Source organism: Hippocampus bargibanti, linkage group LG03 (assembly GCF_051943395.1).
Source record: "Hippocampus bargibanti isolate YZ-2025 linkage group LG03, ASM5194339v1, whole genome shotgun sequence".
Lineage (NCBI taxonomy): Eukaryota > Metazoa > Chordata > Actinopteri > Syngnathiformes > Syngnathidae > Hippocampus > Hippocampus bargibanti.
The window spans coordinates 32,154,209-32,171,062 of NC_142736.1; the positions used below are offsets into that span (position 1 = coordinate 32,154,209).

The 16,854-nt window shown below is 39.4% G+C and overlaps 2 protein-coding genes across 2 annotated transcripts in view; both read left to right on the forward strand.

The window, feature by feature from the left end:
• The window catches only part of tgfbrap1 (transforming growth factor, beta receptor associated protein 1), a 14,970-nt gene extending 11,509 nt beyond the window's left edge, over positions 1-3,461 (forward strand). Inside the window, exons 11-12 of the mRNA XM_088993119.1 lie at positions 1-173; positions 1,333-3,461. The exon at positions 1-173 is cut by the window's left edge and continues 294 nt beyond it. Coding sequence (XP_088849245.1) covers positions 1-173; positions 1,333-1,521 — 362 coding nt within the window. The 3' untranslated portion in view covers positions 1,522-3,461. The remainder of the gene's footprint in view (positions 174-1,332) is intronic.
• A 3,686-nt stretch (positions 3,462-7,147) lies between these two features.
• Positions 7,148-16,805, forward strand: LOC148900993 (LIM and senescent cell antigen-like-containing domain protein 1). Its single transcript, XM_088993120.1, has 10 exons — positions 7,148-7,316; positions 9,138-9,294; positions 9,408-9,474; positions 11,070-11,190; positions 11,268-11,417; positions 12,766-12,916; positions 13,124-13,216; positions 13,288-13,336; positions 15,343-15,418; positions 15,508-16,805. Exons 1-10 carry the CDS (start codon positions 7,288-7,290, stop codon positions 15,620-15,622), a joined length of 1,008 nt encoding a protein of 335 aa, XP_088849246.1. The 5' UTR covers positions 7,148-7,287; the 3' UTR covers positions 15,623-16,805.
• Positions 16,806-16,854: the final 49 nt, after the last annotated feature.

A 16,854-nucleotide genomic window follows, 5' to 3' on the forward strand; every position in this document is an offset into this window, starting at 1 on the left:
GGGAGTTGTTTGATCCTGTCCGGGTGTTGAGGACGTTGCCGGAGGACTGGTCGCTGCAGCTGCTGCGGCCATTTTTGGCTCGTGCTATCAGGGCCAGTATGCATGCTTCCCGCACGTCCCAGATCGCTGTCGGGCTCGCCCAATCGGAACGTTTTCAACTACTGCGCGACAAGGTGAGGAAATCTGTGATTGGGTGACATTTTGGAGAGAGGGAGGAGTTAATCAAGTGAGATGATTTGGTTGCACGGTGCAAAGATATATTTTTTTATCACATTATTAATAATAATAATAATAATAATAATAGTAGTAATTGTAGTAGTAGTTATAATAGTAATAGTAGTAGTGATAGTAATAGTAATATTTATAATAATAATAGTAATATTAGTAAGAGTAATATTTATAATAATAATAGTAATATTAGTAATAGTAATAGTCATAGTAGTAGTAGTGATAGTAGTGATAGGAGTAGTAGTAGTAATAGTAGTCATAATACTCGTAATAGTAGTAATAGTAATAATAATAATAATGATGATAGTAATGAGAGTAATAGTAATTGTAATAATTGTAATTGTAATAATTGTAATTGTAATAGTAATAATTATAATATAAAGAATAATTGTAATATGAAGAAAAATAGTAATATGAAAAATAATTGTAATATGAATAATAATTGTACTATTCATAATAATATTTTTAATATTATAGCTCTATATATAGCTCTGTATTAGCTCTCTAGCTATCTAGCTAGCTACAGAGCTAACTATTAGCAATATAGCTAGCTAGCTATTTGAGTCAGGAAACGTGTTAGCTATCTAGTTAGCTAGCTTTCTATTAGCTAGCTAGCTATCTAACTATCTATTTGAGTTATTCCGGGTTGAGTGAACGCTGGCGCATGTGGCTGCCACTGCTCACCCGCAGAAAAAAAACTTATCCTGTGACTGTGAAGTGACCTTGAGAGTTTTGAAAGGCGCTTAGAAATTAAATGGATTATTATTATTGTTATGTGTACATCATTATGGATGTATTGTATGGTATTATGTACATCTGCCCCCATTTCAAGCTCTGATGACTCCAGACCCATGTAACTTAGGAATTAACTATTTTTTTTTCTAATGAAAGAAGACAGTCTAAGGTTTCTAACAGTGTATTGAATGTCCTAAAACTCAATATTATGTGGGTCCTGGAAGTCGAGTGACAATGACAAAAACCCTGGCACTGGAGTGGACACCTTTTTGCACGTCGTTTGGCAGTCAATGAGTTAATTATGACACAAGTTTTTGTAGTTTTTACCGCCACGTGATTTTTTTATTTTTATTTTTCTCCCTCATCCAGTTGAAAGAAACAAAGAAGCCGATTGCCGTGTCGACCAAGAAAGGATGCCCGTTATGCCACAACACCTTCACTGACCCCGAAGTGGTTTGCCTGCCGGGCGGCGTGCCCGTCCACACACACTGTGCCGCCCAAAGAACCAGAGACTCGCCCACAAAAAGACAATTGCCCAACAGGGGCAACCACACGTGAGCTTCGGGGGGCAATTTTGATGAGAAGCGGCCAAAAATAAAAATAAAAAAACCACCGTCTGCAATAATAGGTTCATCAAATCAATCATTAATCAAAATATCTCCCGTTTTTTTTTTGTATTTTTTTTTAGAGGGGCTTCTGGTGTTTGTTTCGTTTACACGATCATAAGGGATGTTCATTGTTCGGTCGGCCATTTTGTTTCACGTCTCAAGTACTAATGGCTATGTATTCACTGGCAAATGGCTATCTACAGTATTCACTGGCTAATAGCTATCTTTTCGCTAGCTGATAGCTATCGATTCGTGAGCTGATAGCTATCTATTTGAGCTAATGGCTATCTATTCGCTGGCTAATAGCTTTCTTTTCGCTAGCTAATAGCTATCGATTCGTGAGCTGATAGCTATCTATTCGTGAGCTAATGGGTATTCGCTGGCTAATAACTATCTTTTCGCTAGCTGATAGCTATCGATTCGTGATCTGATAGCTATCTATTCGTGAGCTAATGGCTATCCGCTGGCTAATAGCTATCTTTTCGCTAGCTGATACCTATCGATTCGTGAGCTGATAGCTATCGATTCGTGAGCTGATGGCTATATATTCGCTGGATTCGTGAGCTAATGGCTATCTATTCGCTGGCTAATAGCTATCTTTTTGCTAGCTGATACCTATCGATTCGTGAGCTGATAGCTATGGATTCATGAGCTAATGGCTATCTATTCGCTGGATTCGTGAGCTAATGGCTATCTATTTGCTGGCTGATGGCTATTCACTGGCTAATAGCTATCTTTTCGCTAGCTGATAGCTATCGATTCGTGAGCTAATGGCTATCTATTCGCTGGCTGATGGTTATCTATTCGCTGGCTAATAGCTATCTTTTCGCTAGCTAATAGCTATCTATTCGTGAGCTAATGGCTATCTATTCGCTGGCAAATGGGTATCTATTTGCTGGCTAATAGCTATGTTTTCGCTAGCTGATAGATATCTATTCGTGAGCTAATGGCTATTCGCTGGCAAATGGGTATCTATTCACTGGCTAATAGCTATCTGTTCACTGGATAATGGCTATGTCTTCGCTGCGAATGGCTATCTCTTCGCTGGCGAATGGCTATCTATTCGCTGGCTAATAGCTATCTATTCACTAGCTGATAGCGATCTATTCGTGAGCTAATGGCCATCTAATTCCTATCTGATGGCTATCTATTCGCTGGCGAATTGCTATCTATTTGCTAGCTATTAGCTATCTATTTGCTGGCTAATAGCTATCTATTCGCTAGCTAATAGCTATCTACACGTGAGATAATGGCTATCTATTCGCTAGCTAATAGCTATCTACACGTGAGCTAATGGCTATCTATTCGCTGGCTATTAGCTATCTATTCGCTGGCGAATGGCTTTCTATTTGCTAGCTATTAGCTATCTGTTCGCTGGCTAATGGCTATCTATTCGCAGGCTAATAGCGATCTGTTCGCTAGCTATTAGCTATCTATTCGCTAGCAAATAGCTATCTATTTGCTGGCTAATGGCTATCTGTTCACTAGCTAGCTATTTGAGTTACTTCCGGGTTGAGTGAACGCTGGCGCGTGTGGCTGCCGCTGCTCATCCACAGAAAAAAAACGTATCCCGTGAGTGTGAAGTGACCTTGAGAGTTTTGAAAGGCGCTTGTGAATCAAATGTATTATTATTATTATTATCATTGAATCGAAAACAAGACAATTCCGACACTATCTTCACTGTTTGATTGTTTTTACTTTTTATTCTAATGAGCACCAGACTACTACATGAAGCCCAGTCACTCAAATGAAAAAAGCTTCTGGCTTAAAGGACAACCGACACTTTTTACTTCTGCGGTTCACCACTGTATACCCCTCAACTACCGGACAAAAAGTCTTCAGTGTTTTTGCTGTATTTACCACTTGGCCAATAAAGAAGATTTCTATCCTCCATTACCTAATCTATGGTCTATTTTCAGTTGTTATCACAGTGACTTGATCTATTTGAGTTATTCCCCATTGAACGGGGTCACCGTTGCTGGCTAGCTATCTATTTCCTATCTATTAGCTGCCACACTAGCTAGCTAGCTAGCTATTATTTATCCATTAGCTAGCTAGCTAACTTGATCTATTTGAGTTATTCCCGATTGAACCGGGTCACCGTTGCTGGCTACCTAGCTAGCTATCTATTAGCTGTCTAACTAGCTAGCTACCTAGCTATCACTTTTCTATTAGATGGCCAGCTAGCTAAATTGATCTATTTGAGTTATTCCCAGTTGAACGAGGTCACCGTTGCTGGCTACCTAGCTAGCTATCTATTTCCTATCTATTAGCTGTCTAGCTAGCTAGTTAACTATCTATTAGTTATCTATTAGCTAGCTAGCTCACTTGATCTATTTGAGTTATTCCGCATTGAACTGGGTCACCGTTGCTGGCTACCTAGCTATCTATTTGCTATCTATTATCTGTATAACTAGCTCGCTAGCTAGCTATTATTTATCTATTACCTAGCTAGCTAACTTGATCTATTTGAGTTATTCCCTGTTGAATGGGGTCACCGTTGCTGGCTACCTAGCTAGCTATCTATTAGCTGTATAACTAGCTCGCTAGCTAGATAGCTATTAGTTATCTATTAGCGAGCTAGCTAACTTGATCTATTTGAGTTATTCCCGGTTGAACGGGGTCACCGTTGCTGGCTATCTATTTGCTATCTATTGACTGTCTAACTAGCTAGCTAGCTATCTAACTTGATCTATTTGAGTTATTCCCGGCTGAGTGAACGCTGGCGCATGTGGCTGCCGCTGCTCACCCACAGAAAAACTGATCCTGTGACTGTACATTGACCTTGAGAGTTTTGATTTTCTCGAACGTGCCAAGTATGGCTTGGCTAAGCTACATAACATGCAATGTAAGCAAATAACTAATGCGTTCACTTTTAGCCAATGCTACATATCACTCGAGACTTGTTGTTTTTCCCTGCGTGTCGTTGTGGCAGTCTCACTTCATCTCCGCCTTGACGATAGTTTTTGTCAACTCCAAATCGTTGTCCTCGCTGAAGACGGACGACACGACCCCTCCCTCAAAGTCCGGGTGGCCGATAACAGCGACACCTTGAAACTGCTGAAAACGAGCAGTTGTCCTCACGTGTCACCCGCAGGGTACCCGCCCGCCACCCTCATGATAAATGATCATTACCGTTCCATTGATCTCCCCACAATTGGTGTGCAAAGTCGGTGCGGGCGTCCATCTTGGCTAGATCAATTGTGTCTGGCCCCCGTGGCTGAACTTTTGAACAAATAGAAAAGTTCTTCGGGAAAAGGAAATTCACTGCCAGACGATGTGCAAAAGTGTGTCCACTCCAGTGCCAGGGTTTTTGTCATTGTCACTCAAATTCCAATACCCACACAATATTGAGTTTTAGGACTACATAAACAATAAATACAGCGTAAAACAAACCTAACACTATCTTCTTTTATCAGAAGAAACGAGTTAATTCCTAAATTATATAGGTCTGGAGTTATATGAGCTTGAAATGAGGGCGCGTGTAGTAGAAAATTATGTTTTATGGGGAGCCGGGAACGGATTATTCTCATTTTAATGGTTTCTTATGGGAAATAAATGTTCGTCAGACACACTTTTCGCCTTACACACACTGTCTGGGAATCAATTAACTTCGTAAGCGGAGCTAACACCGTATTTGGCACCACATATCAATAATAATAAAAATTACTATTATAAAAACTAATAATAATGATAACATATTTTTATTTAAATTGTAGCTCTTAAAAATGTTTTGTATATATAATAATAATAATAATAATAATAATCATAATACATTTTATTTATAACCGCCTTTCAAAACTCTCAAGGTCACTTTTCAGTCACAGGATAAAGTTTTTCTGTGGGTGAGCAACGACAGCTACACGCGCCAGCGTTCACTTAACCCGAAAGTAACTCAAATAGATAGAAAGCTAGCTAGCTAATAGCCAATAGACAGCTAGCTAGGTAGATAGATAGCCATATAACTAATAGATAGTCAGCTGGATAGATAGCGAGCCAGCCAGATAGCTAATAGATAGCAAATTTATAGCCAGCTAGCTAGATAGCCAGCCAGGTAATCATAATAATCATAATAACTATACCTCTAACAAGTAATAAAGCAGCAATCAAAAATAAGAACACAAAGATTCTTTATTTTTTGGGACGGCACATAATGGAGCTGCCTGCACCCACTGGTGCTAGCTATATTGCTCATAGCTAGCTCTCTGGCTAGCTAGATAGCTAATAGATAGAACGCTCTCTAGCTAGCTTATAGAATGCTAGATAGCTAGCTAATAGATAGCTAGCTAACTTGATAGCTAAAGTTTCCTGACTCAAATAGTTAGTTAGCTAGTTATATTGCTAATAGCTAGCTGTCTAGCTAGCTGTCTAGATAGCTAGATAGCTTGCTTATAGAATGCTAGATAGCTAGCTAATAGATAGCTAACTAGATAACTAATTAACTAACTAATTTCCTGACTAAAATAGGTAGCTAGATAGCTATATTGCTAATCGCTAGCTAGATAGCTAATAGATAGAAAGCTAGCTAGCTACCTAGCTTAGAGAATGCTATATAGCTAGCTAATAGATAGCGATCTAACTAGATAGCTAATATGTTTCATGACTGAAATAGTTAGCTCGGTAGCTATATTGATAATAGCTAGCTGTCTAGCTAGACAGCTAATAGATTGCTTGCTAGCTAATAGATAGCTACCTAACTAGATAGCTAATATGTTTCCTGACTCAAATAGCTAGCTAAATAGCTAAAGATAGCTTGCTAGCCAGATAGCTAATATATTTCCTGACACTGTTCCCCATTTGAGTCATTTTTCTGTATGTTTATATATCTTTCAAGTAATTGCTTTTCTTTTGACAAAACCTTAAGCGCTTTGTCCTCTTCTCAGAAATGTCCAGATTTGACACATTTTAAGGATGACAATTTCCCGCGGGAATCGACAAAAATGTTTTGGAACGTCGGGAACGTTGTGGCAGCGGATATCCTGTACCTCCGTGTGTATTTATTGAGTATCAAACCGGACGCCTCTGGCATAAAGGAGAACAGCAGTATCACAATCAGCTTTGAATTGCAGTTTTTTTTAATAGAGTGTCAATGTCACAGGTGTCAAACTCAAGGCCGGCGGGCCAAATCTGGCCCGTCGCATCATTTTATTCGGCCCACGCAAGCAAAACAAATGTGTGAAATTCCATCATGCTTACTCAAGTCCGAACCAAAGTTTTAAATTATTCCATGTAAATCACAATAACAGTCATTATATTTGACTTCAAATTTGAAAACTAGTTATTCATTAATTTAGTGTGCGGGGTGAAACATTTTAATGGCCATCTTAGAGCGCATGGACAGATTTGCAGTCATTTTTTTCGGAATGGACCTTCTGTATTTTGCAGTTTTTGGCTAGAAATAGATTCCCCAAAAAATGGACAAACTACATCTCTACATATTTAAAAGTCGTTAGTTTTATTTACATTTTATTCAATCAAAACACACTTTTGTATTCAAATCGGAACACATATGCGGAATATTGACATTTACAGATTGAAATGCGTAAGGTTCAACTTCCAAGAGGAGTTGTCCAACGGGCATGTCTTTTCAAGTAGCGTGACGACACGGGCGAGGCTTCTTTTTGTCCCAGAAACAAAAACAAAACCATAGCATGGGGAGAAGAACCAACACTTTAATTAACTAAATCATTTTTATAATCTTTAATGTCAACGGGTGATGCTGGGGGTGACCGGAATGACGGGCAGGTGAGCGTCAATATTCACATTGGCCGAGTTCGTTGTTGCTAATTCAAAAGTTAGCTAGCGCTAGCCACCGGCAAAAGCTAATTGCAAAGTTAGCTAGCGCTAGTCACTGGCGAGAGCTAGCTAACTAACGTCACTTTTAAACTATGTTGTTGCTAATTCAAAAGTTATCTCGTCACTGACGAGAGCTAGCTACCTAACGTCATTTTAACTGGACGTGTGACCGACTTGGCTGTTGCCAATTCAAAAGTTAGCTACTCGCCGACGACGGCTAGCTAGCTAGCTAGCTAACTAACGTCATGTGAACAGGACATACACCCGACTCCCGTTGTTGCTAATTCAAGAGTTAGCTAGCGCTTTTCACCAACAATAGCTAGCTGGTTAACGTCATTTTAACAGGACGTGTGCACGACTTCGCTCTTGCTATTTCAAACGTTAAGCTAGCGCTAGCCACCAACCACACCTAGCTAGCTAACGTCATTTTAACCAGACGTTTGCCCCACTATTATCACAAGTTCTTAATTACGGACTCATTATTTAAAGGAATGTACAGTTCGGCTCAATACATTTTTTTTTACTGATAAGCGAATGTTAGCAAGTTGGCATGCCAATGAGTATCCCCGCCCCCCCCAACCCTGCAACTTTTCTTTTTGAAATTGAGTATCCATGTCAAGATGAAGAGCAATAACAAAATTAACACTTAGTTATACGTTGATCCTTAGTTATAAGCTCAAACCCCGACAAAGTCTGTTAGTAGGTGTGCGTTTTGAACTTTGGAGGCAAAACCACATCTTGGTGCTTCTCTTTCTCAACGAATTAAGTAGGAATGTGAGAAAAAAATTGCAATAAGTCATCACACATTTTCTAATACCATATTAAAGTGCATTTAAATAGCTTTCAAATGATGTATATATTATTGTTCTATGACAAATAATAAGGAAATAATGGAATGTTTAATTTTTTAAATATGAAGGGATTTTTTTTGCCTGTAATTCCAGTTAAAAAATGACAATCTGTGACCGAGTTCTTTATTACAGTTTAATCTATCATCACGTTCTTAATTTTTGGCAGATCTTAACGAGTAAAGTACCATTGGAAAGCGTTTGAAATTCTAAACCAGAACAGAAAACACAAGAAAAGATTCCAAATATAAATTAGCAAATATCAACGATCGAATGCAGGCGGATTTTCATCAGAAATCCAAAATGGCGGTCACTGAATACTAGGAAAGAAAATTATGAGCTCTAGAAATATATATATATATATGTATATGCTAATGCTTCTTTTTGTTTGAAACTTGGCAGTTATGGATAAAAATATATATTCTACCACTTCTATGAGTTTTAAAAATACAATTTACTCACCTTTATAAACTGTAGTGTTAGCAAAAAGAGCGTAAACTTCAATCTATTTTTCCCCCCGTTTCTCGTTGTCGTATTGGGAAATTTCAACAACCAGCATGGAGGGAAATATGTAATAATAATACATTTTAAGCGCGATGTAATACATCATCATAAGCTGCATAGCTTGGGAAATCCCACCAAAAACCATGACGTACTTCACAAAAATGCAATGATATACGACTGCGAGTACAGAGTGCGCTCGCTTGACTGGACAGAAACTATCGCGGGGGAATATAGCGAACTGTAGCGTACCTAAATTAAAAGGATGAGTTTGCGTGAACTAATTTTCTTTTCCTTCCCTGATTTGGTTTCCATGGTAACAACCGCTGGAAGTTATTGTAGATTCTATTGACGTTGTCTGAAAAACATCAACTGTCATGCAGGGATGACTAATTTATTGCTTTCTTGTGTCATGCAACAGCATCGCTAATGCCCTGGCCAGTGCAGCCTGTGAACGATGCAAGAGTGGCTTTGCTCCAACCGAGAAGATCGTCAATAGCAATGGGGAATTGTACCACGAGCAGTGTTTCGTATGTGCCCAATGTTTCCAGCAATTTCCGGAAGGACTCTTTTATGAGGTAGTGCTTCTTTTTATGTACGTCTCATTAGCAAGAATGACTCACAGTAATAAAAATAACTGTTGCTGATGACAAGTACCGTGTTTTGACTATGGATCTCATTTGCTTTCCAGTTTGAAGGCAGAAAATACTGCGAACACGACTTTCAGATGCTCTTTGCTCCCTGCTGTCGCCAATGTGGTGGGTGTTCAATCGTACTACCTTAAAGGACAACCGACATCACTTTTTTGTTTCCTAACTGACATCAGGAAAACGTTTTTTAGCATCTAAAATACCCCCCAAAAAATTATCTTTAGTCAAATGCAAAATACCAATAAAAATGACTTAGTGTCGAAAATCTGCAAAAAAAAAATGAACCCGGAAGTGGCCAGCTTCTGAAGGTCCCGCCCCCTTGTTCGTGGTGTAACACCAAGACGTCTTGCCTTGCTGGAGAATCAAAACAATGGCTTTAGATTCGGAGAATATGCTTTCTTGTTACTCATCCAGTTATGAATATGATTCAAATAGTTCTGAAGAAGAAAGCATACATTTTTGCAATCGATTAAATAATTTATTCCGTGTCATTTTGAGGCATCAGGGGTGGGAAATGTCGCACCCAAAAAAGGCAGAAAATGGCGACAAAGCCGCCTAAGGAATTAGTCAACCCGTTTCCACAGGCGGATTAATTCCTTACACGGAGCTTTGTCGCCCTCTTGTTCCTCTTTTTGGTCCTACATGAAGTTTTCAGACCAAACAAGTACAGCAAAATGCATTGACGTGATGGAAGGACTGCGACAATGTGTCCTTTTTTCGGTCAGGGGCGTTCCTTCAGTGACGTAACGTGAGGACTCGTCACCAACTCAAAAACAAGACTTCTGGAACATTCAGCGCGAGTCTTAAAACGTAAAATATGCGGTGGAATCTTTGTCAAATACGCTCAGTAGAAGTCATTGGAAGCCATTTTATAAATTATGGACACAACTTGTCCGGAGACGTCGGTTGAGTATAAACGTTTTTTAATCAGTAAAACAAGATGAGATAAAACAAAACCGCGAGAACTGAAAATTCCATAGTGACTGAACTTTTACCAACGTGACAAAATCCAGTTTATACATTAAAGTATCAAACTTCAACTGATGATGAGATAGTCTGATTGGATTTACAGTGATACCTTGGCTTACGAACTTAATTGGTTCCCAGACAGTGTGTAAGGCGAAAAGTGTGTATCCCAAAAATTAATTTCCCATAAGAAGCCATTAAAATGAGAATAATCCGTTTCCAAGTCCCCATAGAACATACTTTTCTAATTTTCTAATCCTTAAAACTACACACAATATACCTTATTTTATGTATAATAAATGTGCTATGGTATTATAATTAAATAAATAAACTGCACTGTATAATAAAGTGGTTTTATTGACCTTTGTGATGGTCGTTGATGGCTTGATGGAATGGAGTGGCCGCTTTCAAACACTGGATGAGGAACGTAGCCTACTTTCAGGAATGATCCCTTGTAGGTGCTTTCTCTGCGATAATTTTACCTTGTTCCTCATCAATTGTGTTCTGTTTAGCTGGGTTGATAGCTTTTTGCATCAAGTGTACAGATGGCTTGTGCTGGCAATTTGTGGAGCCTAATTGATAGGAATTTTAACCTTGCAGTCTACACTTTGCTCCCTCTGTCGTCTGCCCGTCTCTTTAATCTTTAAGCATGCGTTCACAATCTGCAGTGTCAAAATAAAAGTGCACAATAAAAGACATAAAAAAAATGTGAATCTATCACTTGCGCTTTCTTTCAGGCGAGTTCATCATTGGTCGTGTTATCAAGGCCATGAACAACAGTTGGCACCCCGAATGCTTCTGCTGTGACATCTGCCAGGCCGTGTTGGCCGACGTGGGCTTTGTGAAAAACGCCGGAAGGTTGATGCGGATTTTAAAAAGCCTCCCTGACGTCTCCTTCCTACGTCAAGCGCGACAAATGTTCCTCTTCATTCCAGGCACCTGTGTCGCCCGTGCCATCATCGCGAGAAGGCCCGCGGCCTCGGCAAGTACATTTGCCAGAAGTGTCACGCCATCATCGAAGAGCATCCGCTGATCTTTAAGAATGATCCTTACCACCCCGATCATTTCAACTGCAACAGCTGCGGGTTAGTACGCTGGCTTCGCGCTTCACATTCCACGAATGACACTTCAAGGACAAGTTGTGTCCATAATTTGTAAAACCACTTCAAATGACCTCTACTGATTTTACAAAGATTCCACCGCATATACAGTGATACCTTGGCTTACGAACTTTTCGGTTTACGAACGTTAAATTTATGAATATTTTACTTTGGCATACAAACTATTTTTCGGAATACACACGGAGTGCCACAATGAGTGATGTGTCGTTCGTCAACAAGCCCGTTCTCCTAACAAGAAAATGGCAGCCGGCTTGTTTTGGTCCTCTATTCCCCGCACCCAGTCATCGGTTAATGCCACGTGATTGGTCAAGAACGCAGCAGTGAGGGGAGGCGGTTTAAACATTAAAGAGACCGGCAGACGACACAGAGAATGTGACAAAATGGATAGAAAACAGTGACATTTGGACTCGTTTCAAGTGTAGTCGAGTGTAGACTGCAAGGTTAAAATATCCCATCAATCAGGCTCCACAAATAACCCGCACAAGCCATCTGTACACTTGATGCAAAAAGCTATCAACCCAGCTAAACAGAACACAATTGATGAGGAACAAGGTAAAATTATGGCAGCGAAAGCGTCTACAAGGGATCATTACTCAAGATGGTGAAAGAAGGTTACGTTCCTCATCAAGTGTTTAATGCTGATGAAAGCGGACACTCCATTCCATCAAGCCATCAACGACCATCACAAAGGTCAAGAAAACAACCTTATTATACCGTGCAGTTTATTTCTTTAATTATAATACCATAGAACATTTATTATACATAAAATAAGGTATATTTTGTGTAGTTTTAAGGCTTAGAAAATTAGAAAATTATATTTTATGGGGACCTGGGAACGGATTATTCTCATTTTAATGGTGTCCTATGCAAAATTATTTTTTTTGGATACACACTTTTTTGCCTTACACACTCTGTCTGGGAACCAATTAAGTTCGTAAGCCAAGGTGTCCCTGTAGCTATATTTTACGTTTTAAGACTCGTGCTAATTCTCTGAATCTGAACTCTCTGAAGCCATTGTTTTGAATCTGGAGCGAGGCAGTTTGTGAAGGAGTATCCTGGCGTGACATCACGAACAAGGGGGCGGGACTTTCTGAATCTCCTCAGTTCCGAGCTCATTTTGTGGCAGTTTTGGGACACTTGAAGTCATTTTTATTGGTGTTTTGCATTTGAATAAAAATATCAGCCTGCGTGTTTTGGGTATTTTAGATGCTATCAAACGTTTTTCTGATGTCAGTTAGGAAACAAAAAAATGGTGTCGGTTGTCCCTTAAGAATACGTATGTCTCGTGGTGACTCTCGTGCACTTTCCACAGTAAAGAGTTGACGGCTGAAGCCCGGGAACTGAAAGGCGAACTTTTCTGCTTGCCTTGCCACGACAAGATGGGCGTGCCGATCTGCGGCGCGTGCAGGCGACCCATCGAGGGCCGCGTGGTCAACGCCATGGGCAAGCAGTGGCACGTTGAGGTGTGTGCGCAATTCACTCACAACCAGTTTGTATTTCAGAATCAGAATCAGAACCACTCTTGTATTTATTTATTTATCCCTATCGATTTGCTTATCTGTTTATTTTTATTTATTTATGTGTTTATCCATTTATTTATTTATGTAGATGTGTGTTTATGATCTATATATTGTATTTAATTTTGTGTGTGTGTGTGTGTGTGCTTGCAGCATTTCGTATGCGCCAAGTGTGAGAAGCCGTTCCTTGGCCACCGCCATTACGAGAGAAAAGGCTTGGCTTACTGCGAGACGCATTATAACCAGGTCAGAAGAGAAGCGCCTTCGTCCATGTTTCATGTTTCTAAATATCAAATGTTGATACATTTCTTTTGAAGCTGTTCGGCGACGTGTGTTACCACTGCAACCGTGTGATTGACGGCGATGGTAAGTGTTGATCGACAGGTAAGGTGACGGGAAGCCATTATAAGATTTGAAAACAAACAAGAGGATATTAACCCATTCACTGCCAGATGATGTGCAAAAGTGTGTTCGCTCCAGTGCCAGGGTTTTTGTCATTATCACTCAAATTTCAGGACCTGTAGGATATTGAGTTGTAGGACTGACATAAACATTCAATGCAGCGTAAGAAACCTTAGGCTCCCTTTTTTATCAGGAAAAAAACAATAATGACTACTACTACCACCACTACGAATACTAGTACTACTACTACTAATAATAATAATGTTATAATCAAATAATGATAATAATCAAAACAACAATAATAATAACAATAGTACAACTACTACCACTTACAATGATAATAATAATAATAATAACAATAATAATAATAATAATAACAATAATAATAATAATTTCATTTATAAGCGCCTTTCAAACCTCTCAAGGTCACAGGACATATTTTTCTGTGGGTGAGCAGCGGCAGCCACACGCGCCAGCGTTCACTCAATGCAGAAGCAACTCAAATAGACAGAAAGGTAGCGAGCTAATACAGTAGATAGCCAATAGATAGCTAATAGATACCCAGCTAGCTAGATAGCTATATAAGTAATAGATAGCTAGCTCGATAGCTATCCAGATAGCTCATATATAGCAAATAGATAGCCTTCACTCAACCTGGCTGATAACTCAAAAAGATACAAAGCTAGCTAGCTAGCTATGAGTTAGCTAATAATAAGAAAAACAACAACACCAACAACTACTACTACAACGACTACGACCACTACTAATACTACTACTACTACTAATAACAATAATGATAACAATAAAAACAACAGTAATAATAACAATAGTACGACGACTACCACTATAATAATAATAATAATAATAATAATAATAATAATACATTTCATTTACCAGCACCTTTCAAAACTCTCAAGATCACTTTACAGTCACAGGATTAGTTTTTCTGTGGGTGAGCAGTGGCAGCCACACGCGCCAGCGTTCACTCAACCGGGAATAACTCAAATAGATCAAGTTAGCTAGCTAGCTAATAGATAAAAATAGCTAACTAGCTAGTTAGACAGCGAATAGATAGCTAGCTAGCTAGCTAGGTAGCCAGCAACGGTGACCTGGTTCAACCGGGAATTACTCAACTAGAACAAGTTAGCTAGCTCGCTAATAGATGACTTAATAGCTAGCTCGCGAGCTAGTTAGACAGCTAATAGATAGCAAATAGATAGCCAGCAACGCTGACCCCGTTCAACCAGGAATAACTGAAATAGATCAAGTTGGCTAGCTTGCTAATAGATGACTAATAGATAGCTAGCTAGTTAGACAGCTAATAGATAGCAAATAGATAGCCAGCTGGGTACCCAGCAGCGATGACCCCGTTCAACTGGGAATAACTCAAATAGATCAAGTTAGCTAGCTAGCTAATAGATGACTAATAGATAGCAAGCCATTTTGACAGCCTTTGGTGGAAAGTGGTGACAACAGTGGACATCTCATCTCATGTTATCAGCGTACAGGTAGCATTAGCAATATTGGTGCGTGAAATGGTTAAAATATCAGTGATGATAGCAATATCTATTAGCTAGCTAACTTTCTATCCGAGTTACTTCCGGGTTGATTGAAGGCCTAGCTAGCTATCTGTTAGCTATTTGTTAGCCAGCTATCTTTCTAATGCGAGTTACTTAGATATCTATTAGCTGTCTATTAGCTAGCTAGCTTTATATTTGAGTTACTTCCGGGTTGAGTGAAGGCCTAGCTAGCTATCTGTTAGCTATCTATTCGCTAGCTAGCTTTATATTTGAGTTACTTCCGGGTTGAGTGAACGCTGGCGCGTGTGGCTGCCGCTGCTCACCCAAAGAAAAACTTATCCTGTGACTGTAAAGTGACCTTGATAGTTTTGAAAGGCGCTTATAAATGAAATGTATTATTATTAAAAATATGAAATATGAATGTTGAGCTGGAGTTTCCTCCCCCCTCAGTGGTTTCTGCTCTCAACAAGGCCTGGTGCGTCAGCTGCTTCTCCTGTTCCACCTGCAACACGAAGCTCACCCTCAAGTGAGTTATTGCGCTTCCCGCCATCTTGACTAGCGAGTTCCTCACCCAATAATCAATCAATCAATCAATCATCAATCATTGTCTTGCAGGAACAAGTTTGTGGAATTTGACATGAAGCCAGTTTGTAAAAAGTGCTATGAGAAGTTTCCCCTGGAACTGAAGAAAAGGCTGAAGAAGCTGGCTGAGTCTTTAGCGCGCAAATAGGTTGGGGTTGGCCTCACCAAAAAAAACCAAACTGATTTTCATCATGAGTTATGAAAATTAGATTTCTTTCAAAAATATATCAACATCTTTCAAGCAACCACTCATTTGACGACAATGAGGTTAAAATCTTAGCGCAAGAAAATCGATGCTTTGAAAGGGGAGTAAAAGAAGCGATGTTCATAAAACAGCAAAACCCTTCAATAAATCGCCATGGTGGGGTGAGGTTCAATTTGGATCCTTCATACAGCGGACGTCTTAGACAACATAGGTTTAGTTATGCTGATGAGGTGATACCAGAGCAAATGGCGCAATCGGGCCAGTCGTAGACCCCATACTCAGGCAGGACAATAGAAGTAATCAGTGTAGCCGCAGGGAGTAGTCCTCTGCTTCCCCCAACCTGAGAGCAGGGAGCTATCATAGCAGAGTCTGGCACCGCCACGTCTGGACAGTAGGGATATATATATATAGGGCCGATACTACCAGTAAAAAAAGAAATAGTTCGCTGACGGTCTTGAGTCGGATTCAATATGTGTCCTAAATATGTCATAATCTGTAATTTTACACGCGTGCCTTACAGTAATACTGAATGTCTATCATATTTTTTTTTATTATTTTCAACTGGCCAATTTTGATCACTGGTGCTTGGCTGCTTTTATGGACACAAATGAGTCAAAAGAGCAAATGATTTGTTTTCATAATAATAAATAATAATAATCATAATTGTCGGAAGTTGAATAAATCAGGCGATTGTATGAAATCTAGTGGGAATATTTCTTGATTTATTTATCTAGCTATCCAGCTAGCTAGTTATTTGCTATCTATTTGCTACGAGGCTCCCTGGCCAGCTATCTAGCTAGCTATCTATTAGCTATATAGCTATCCAGCTGTCTGTCTGGCTGGCTATCTAGCTATTGGCTATCTATCTATTGGCTAGCAAGCTAGCTTTCTATCTATTTGAATTACTTCCGGGTTGAGGTAACGCTGGCGCATGTGGCTGCCGCTGCTCACCCACAGAAAAACGTATTCCGTGACTGTAAAGTGACCTTGAGAGTTTTGATAGGTGCTTATAAATGAAATGTATTATTATTATTTTAAGGTACCACACAAGTTATCTTTCTAACATATTAAATAAACCCTAAAACTGTTGCTTGAAGTGTTTTTAATTAAATGCCATCCAAAAGGAGTTGTGAAGGTTATTTATTTATTCATCTATTTATTTATTTATATTTATT